This window comes from Sardina pilchardus, chromosome 12 (genome assembly GCF_963854185.1).
Source record: "Sardina pilchardus chromosome 12, fSarPil1.1, whole genome shotgun sequence".
Classification (NCBI taxonomy): Eukaryota; Metazoa; Chordata; class Actinopteri; order Clupeiformes; family Clupeidae; genus Sardina; species Sardina pilchardus.
This window is the reverse complement of record NC_085005.1, coordinates 9,868,796-9,876,589: the sequence shown is the minus strand read 5'-3', so window position 1 is coordinate 9,876,589 and position 7,794 is coordinate 9,868,796. Positions and strand designations below refer to the sequence as shown.

General features: G+C 42.0%; 1 protein-coding gene across 1 annotated transcript; it reads left to right on the top strand.

Moving 5' to 3' along the window:
• On the top strand, positions 1–6,693 carry ppil4 (peptidylprolyl isomerase (cyclophilin)-like 4). Its single transcript, XM_062551168.1, has 13 exons — positions 1–113; positions 529–596; positions 691–755; positions 1,385–1,502; positions 1,687–1,829; positions 2,113–2,209; positions 2,663–2,779; positions 3,257–3,381; positions 4,045–4,111; positions 4,226–4,337; positions 4,843–4,933; positions 5,172–5,319; positions 5,688–6,693. The coding sequence occupies exons 1-13, from the start codon at positions 44–46 to the stop codon at positions 5,910–5,912; spliced, it is 1,446 nt and encodes a 481-aa protein (XP_062407152.1). The 5' UTR covers positions 1–43; the 3' UTR covers positions 5,913–6,693.
• Positions 6,694–7,794: the final 1,101 nt, after the last annotated feature.

Here is a 7,794-nt window from a genome sequence, read left to right as displayed (position 1 = left end):
CGCGTATGCGTCACGCGAAGTGACGTCAGACCTCGGAACAAGCATGGCGGTCCTGCTTGAAACCACACTTGGAGATATTGTTGTTGATTTATACACTGATGAAAGACCGAAAAGTAACTATACACATATAACTATGGGGTTCTGTAATGACAATCATATGTGCCATAACATGTAAAACTATATATATAGGGGAGCGAAGACGTTCCTTAGACGTTTTGAAAGGCAACTTGGCTGAAATGTTATGCTAATCAGCTAACGTTAACGCAACGTTTACTGCAATTTTCTTAATACTATCTTAACGTTTTAGGTATTTATATTTTTACATTTGCTAACTACATCTCACAGTGTCCGGGACTGATAATGCATAGAGCTTTAACATGTTGATAGACCTGCTAGGTTAGCTAACGTTAACGCACTTACTTTTTGCGTATCGGAACGTGACGGTAAAGTTTGCCTTGTTCATTTCAGTGGTCCAGTTGTTAATATTTTCAAATGCATTTTTTATTGAATTATTTATTTGTTTTTCAGCGTGTCTGAATTTCTTGAAGTTATGCAAGATCAAATTCTACAACTACTGTCTATTCCACAATGTGCAGGTATGAATTAACTTTCATTGTTGCCTGATACATACTTTGACAACGGCATAGTAAGGTTTGCATCACGATAAATCATTTGTTTATTCGTCACTAGAGAGACTTCATCGCTCAAACTGGAGACCCAACTGGTACGGGTCGTGGAGGAGAGTCCATTTTCTGGTAAGCTTCTTTGGTCACGCTACATACTGTACCTGTTAACTGGCGGCATGCATCCGATTCCGACAGTAATGTCATTGTATTGGGAAAGCCCGACATCTGCTCACTTCCATCAAATGCTGCTCACTTCTCATGTTAACTTCACACATCTGCTTATGCCACAACTTTCAAATCCATGGTTGACACAAGGAAGATGGCAGAGATCCAGTTTTACCATAATTGTGAAATGAGTCACACCCCATGTTTACCTTTTGACAAGAGTGCATCTTCTATGGAGTGTCTGTGACAAAGTGTACACATTTTCACAGTCCAGATTTGCAAGCAAACGCATAACCATGGAAACACAATTAAAATAGAGATTTCACAGCGCGAAGCTCCATGTCTCTCCAGTGGAGTCTCCACCAGTCCCTATGTGATTTCCATGGTGATGCGTTTGTTTGCACCTCCAAAAACCATGGCATACATTGAAAGCAGGAAGTCCAACATTGAAATCTGTATTTCTCCCATCTCAAGGCAAACTGAGGGAATGATGCACGACCATTCAAAAACATGACTGGTTTTCTAAAGATACAAAGCTTAATGCTAATCGGTGAAGTGTCCCTTTAAACTATTCTACCATGATATGTTTTCAGCAAACTCTATGGGGACCAGGCCCGCTTCTTTGACTCAGAGAAAGTCCCCAGGATCAAGCACAAAAAGAGGGGCATGGTGTCCATGGTGAACAACGGCAATGACCAACATGGCTCTCAGGTTCAGTTAAGTCTTAACGTTTCAATAAAAAATGTAGCAAGATGTAGCCAAAGATGTAGCCAAAACAGATTGAATTGTGTCATTGTTTTGCAGACTACTTTGTGTGCAACTTCAAATTCCCCATGATCAGAAGCTGTGTCTGAAAAGATTTGGATATGAGATGACATTCCCCTCTTGTTTGTAGTTTCTCATTACAACAGGGGAGAGCGTGGATTATCTGGACGGGGTTCACACCGTGTTCGGGGAGGTGACCGAAGGCATGGAGGTCCTGAAGAAGATCAACGAGGCCTTTGTCGACAAAGACTTTGTTCCTTATCAGGACATCAGGTTAGTTCACACATCAAGTTTTAACTTTCGGTATTCCCACATGGTGAAGCAATTGAGTAATATGGGCGTTCTAAAATCATACGACACATGATAATAATGAAAGACATATGTGGAGGTATAGAACAAATGCCATAAACAAACAGTCATGGTGGTGAATATACATTGGATTGCATATAATACACATTACACTGTAGACAGGTATTTCAACATTATTTGGAATGAAGTTTCAATGGCCCTTTCATTGAAAGTGGCCTGTACTTGATTTGAGCCTTTTCACTTCTAGGATTAACCACACTGTGATCTTAGAGGATCCTTTTGATGATCCCCCCAACCTGCCTGTTCCCGATCGTTCTCCTGAGCCCACTAAAAAGCAGTTAGACGTAAGTGTTGTGGTCTTTGTTTGGTTTCCAGTGTCCAGCACTGTTCTCTCTCAGAGTATTGTTAAATTAGTGATCTGAGGTGCTGCTGGAAAGCAAGTGTTGGGGATAAAAATCCATACCAGTGCTGCTGATACCAGTGGATGGATTTGCCTTGGTGGTAGGGGATAGGAGCTGGGCTAGCATGCAGTAACTGGAAAAGTTGTAGGTTCAATGCCCAACTTACACTGTTTTGCCCTTAAGCAATGCACTTGCTCTGTGGGCAATGGCCCTTAACATATGTAAGTCGCTTTGAATAAAAGTGTCTCCCAAATGTAAATGGTAAATCATGTACAATTGCACTAAATGTAAATGTAAATCATGTTTACTTTTGTTAAGGGTTAACACAATGTCTGTCAATTTGTATTGGACCTTTGTCACCAACATCGATGTCTCTCTTGTCTCCTCCTCTGGCAGAGTGGTCGTATTGGAGCAGATGAGTCGATAGATGACTATGAGGGCAAGACCACTGACGAGATGGACGAAATTCTCAAGGAGAAAGAAGCCAAGACTCAGGCCATACTGCTGGAGATGGTGAGAGGGAGACTTTTTTGCTTTCTTTCTCCTCTGTAGATTTTTAAAGAGAGGATATCTGGTGGAGAGTGCTATAAAAAGCTATTTTATGATTACTTTGTTGTGATTATTTATTAGCTGATTATTACAAAAATGGCAATGTTGATCCTAATGCCATACTGATGTTGATGTACAAGTATTTCATGACATACTGTGTCTAAGAGTGAGTAGATTGTCTAACTGTGGGGCTACACGGGGAACATTCTGAAGAGTTCCTTTTGCGTTACGTCTGCTGCAACCACTACGAATCACTATCAGTTGAATTGGCTACACCAGACGGAATGATGGCGCGTACATTCGAAAAACTTAGTTCTTCTAAAATTAATTTTATATTGCATGAAAGGAGTGCTGTAGTTACAACCCCGGCGTAGCCTCCCAGTTTCGTGGTTTTGAAATGTTGCCTCTGGACCTCTGCCTGACTCTGGACCTGTCTCTCAGGTGGGTGATTTGCCAGATGCAGATATGAAACCTCCAGAGAATGTGTTGTTCGTCTGCAAACTGAACCCTGTCACCACTGATGAAGACCTGGAGATCATCTTCTCTCGCTTCGGAGCCATAGCAAGGTTTCATTTCTAAACAAACCAACCAATCATTCTATTTGGAGTGTGTGGACAGTGTTGTTACCTTGTTATGTATATACTTGTTGGCATGGCTGGTATGTTAAAGATGACGTAGAATGGGAAACTGTTTGATAAGGCGAGTTCAGTCCATGGCCACGAAGCTACTGTGAACGGGAAAGCACGGTTGTTTCCTTCTTCATATGTCAGTATTGGACTTTGGCTGCAGATTCAGGCGAATGGGATCAAAGACGCACTGTGATGTAAACCATCTCTCGAATTATCTCCCCATTCCACACGTTACGTCATCACTTAAAGTTAGAGATTCAGGAAAAGGTTGCCGGAGCATCAGCATACAGCTCAGGCATGGGTGTCTGATAGCCATGAGGGGGCGCTAGATATCTACTAAAATGGGTCATTTGTTCCCCAGCCTAATATAATAGTAGTTTTTCAAATGGGCTTGTAACAAAGCATCTGAGCATACTTTTCTGACAGACACCTTCTATGCTATCATCAGAGAACAAGGTAAATGGCCCATTCATCCATTCTGTGTCATCTTTAACATTCCAAAGTGTATGTGTGTTAAATATGATGGTTACAGTTTGTGGGTTTGTTTACATATATAGCTGACATTTCTACCTTATTGATTGTGTTTGTTTTGCTTAACAGCTGTGAGATCATCAGAGACTGGAAGTCAGGAGAGTCTCTGTGCTACGCCTTCATAGAATTTGAAAAGGTAAATTTATTACTATGTACCATCTTTGAGAGAAATTGCTGCAGTTTTTCAACATGTTTCAATGTCCTTTCTTTATGTTAATTTAAACATATCCCCATTTGCATTGCACTATAGGAGGAGGACTGTGAAAAGGCATATTTCAAAATGGATAATGTGTTGATTGATGACAGACGGATACACGTGGACTTCAGCCAGTCAGTGGCCAAGATCAAGTGGAAGGGAAAAGGTCAACCCAAATGTCCCCAATAGATAAAACTGCACAGTGCAGAAAGGCTTCTCTTGCAGAGTATAGGGGCCCTAGTTTTTTTAGCGGGTTTGAAGTTCTCCTGTATGAAACAGAGTTATCGTGTGGCTTATGGGAGCATTAAGCTGGCTCATCAATGTTCAGCGCTTCAGTGTCTTGCCCCTGATGTTAAACTAGCAAACTGATTTTGTCTAGTTATTAAATTAGCTTTAGATAGATGTAAGACTTAGCACTTTGCCCATCATACAAATTAGGGCCCTATAGGAGTGTGTCTCAAGACCTGTTAAACTATGATTTTAAAAGAAAGAATTCAATTTTATTTTCCTTTGATTTGATTGATTTTGTCTAGCTTTATCTACTTCTCAAAGTGAGGATATTTCTTGGTGCTATTTTTACTTCAGGATGTCAGTTTGATCATCTATTTTAAGGCTTTGCTTTTCTGATGAGTCCTCAACCACTGAAGTGTGTATAATAATTTAATTTCAAGGTGGAAAGTACACCAAGGATGACTTCAAAGCTTACGAACAGGACAACAAGACCAAGCTGGCCATCAAAGACAAAGCAAAGCCAAAGCAAGAGTATCCTTTTCACTGGATAAACCATGTTTTACATCCGTCATTCTGGCTGGCTTCACTCTAGAGACTTGATACAGGCTATGGTGCCATTTAAATATTGCCGTTTAAATATTGCCTTCCTAAATCATTTTAAACACAGCCTACTGTGTTTGCAAAAGCTTACTGTGTAGCGATGACTTTAAGTTGGCGTGTTTTGCTGTTAATATGGTCAGCTGTCTTTTCCTTCATGAATCAATATCAGCTCTCGGTATGACCTGGTGCTGGATGAAGAGGAGGATGAGGAAGGCGGGAGCCATCAGGCATTTGACAAGAAGCAGAAAGATAAGAAGCATCACCACCTACACCTGGCTGATGATGAAGATGTCAGAAAGATGCCTAAGAAACCTAAGGTCAGAAACAGTGCCTTGTCTCATTCTGATTTTTTTGTGTGTTGTTGTTTGCATCTGTATTTACTACGTTGCCAAAAAGAATGATTTTTTAGAACCTTAGAAACGATAAACTTAATTTTAATGACACCTAAATCAATTACTCTTCTTTCCATTGGCAATGCAAAAAAGTGTGCTTCTCTTGTCTTGGAATTGGCCGTTTTCTCGAGCCTTGAAGCTGGTCTTGAACCGCTGTCCATCATCAGATCATAGGTGGTGTTAGTGATTGATTGATTGGTGATGGTGTCATGATTGCAGTGCTTGTCTTGAAGAATAAGCGCTGATTGCACTCAGGCAGCGGTCTTCATCTCTCCTCTCCTTCCTCCTCCCAGGAAAGCGACGAGAGTCGAAGGAACAAGAAATCGGGTCGTCCGCATTCCCGCTCCCGCTCCCGCTCCAGGGACAGGGACAGGGACAGCCACCACAAACACCGCGACAAGCACTCGGACCGGCACCGGGACAAGCACCGGCACGAGAGCAGCGACAAGAGCCACAGCCGCCGCCACCGCAGCCGCAGTCGCAGCCCCAGGAGGCCCAAGGAGAAGGAGCGCAGGTGAGGGGGCGGCTGGTGTCCCCTCTCTCCTTCTGGAAGCACCGCACATATGCCCCGCACATGGAATGCCACCGTACATCAGTCACTGGCCACCTACAAGTCTGTATCTCTGCTTGCATCTCTCTCTCTCTCTCTCTCTCTCTCTCTCTCTCTCTCTCTCTATCTCTCTTCTCTCTTCTCTCTTCTCTCTCCTCTCCTCTCCTCTCCTCTCTCTCTCTCTCTCTATCTCTATCTCTATCTCTATCTCTATCTCTATCTCTATCTCTATCTCTCTTCTCTCTTCTCTCCTCTCCTCTCCTCTCTCTCTCTCTCTCTCTCTCTCTCTCTCTCTCTCTCTCAACGACCATTTGCTAATGAGAGCCTCTCAAGTCTCCACAAGTCTCTCTCTCACTCCACTTCTGTGTCTGACTTTATGAAGGACTGTCAGCCGGAGTATTATCACATCCCTCAGAGAATGTATGGCTTTGGCTTTGACAGGTGCTGTCGGAGAAGACATGGGAATAAACGAACAACTTCACACACAGGCACAGAACTGCAGTGTGTTTTGCTGGCGAATAAGATTTTTAGGTCTTTAGATCAGTCGTATCATTTGTCATTTGTCATTCTGGGAAGGTGGTGTTAGTGTAAAAGGAATCATGATCTGATTTTTGAGAGTGTGTCCTTGTCCGTGTTTGGAGAAGAATAGTGAAAACTAGTAATATGAAATGAATTCTCTGTAAAGTACAGTGTTTTCCCTATGTTTATTTGAGGCCAATTAACATTAAAACACTCAGTGATTCATTAAATTATTGAAGTGTCTTATTTGATCAAATGAACTTTATGTTGACATGCCTCTGATGGGATAACCTACTGTTCAGATCCCCATATCCAGGGCGGGCTCTGGGCATGGCCACACCCAAGCATTGCCCAGTCAAGAATTCTTGGTGTTTTTAGCTGACGCTAGTTCACAACACTTGTCCTTAGTAGGGCTTTTGAGTAAAAAAAAAAAATAGTAAAGAAATTGAATAAAATGAAAAAAGAAAAAAAACATACAAGAGAAAACACAGTGTAAGAACTAAAAATGATTGCAGTATTGTTCCTGAAATAGCCACCATTTGGTGTTTTTTTGAAAGTGGCTGAATGTTGAGATTGATTTCAGGTGGTCAGGCAGAGAATTTCATACTTTTGCCCCTTTCACTGAAAAGGCACTTTGGGCAAATGATATTCTACGAAAAGGGATGCTACAATTGACTTTTGATGCTGCTTGGGTGGTAGATCTATTACTTTGCTGTCTTATTGTTTTGCAAAGGGGTGGAGGGGCAGTGTTGTCTAGGCATTTGAAGACCAATTTAACAGGGATGCAGGGATACGAAATTAGCAAAACTTAAAATCTTATGCTTGGTTACAATTTGACAGTGATGGTACCTTATTCTCCTCTTGTCCAAGACTTTCAAGGTTCGGCTTGGGACCATGTGGTTAAGCCAAAAGATATATGTGAAAGAATCATAGAATTCATGAAAATAAAAGTCACAGTCACAAGCCTTCCTCGATCCTCGTCCTCACTGATCTAGATAAAGAATGATGGGGTGTCAACAATGGGAAAGTCTATCTAGTGTTAGTTATAGATCAGTGGGAACGAGCATCGAGGATCGAGGAGAGAGTTTGTGAGCCACCCCTTGTCTCTGGAAGTCACCAAGTTGGTACGAAAAAAAATCCCGAAAACAATCGGTGCTACCTAGCTTGAGTTGCTGCGCCCAACAGCTAAAGCTGCCAGGCAGCTCGGTAGTACTGATTTTATTTTTTTGCCGTGTTTCAATTCAATTGTTGCCCACCCAAAACGTCTACCAGCCTACCCACATATAGTAAGGCTGGAACTGTCCCTGCCCCTAAAGTACATAGGATCTCCT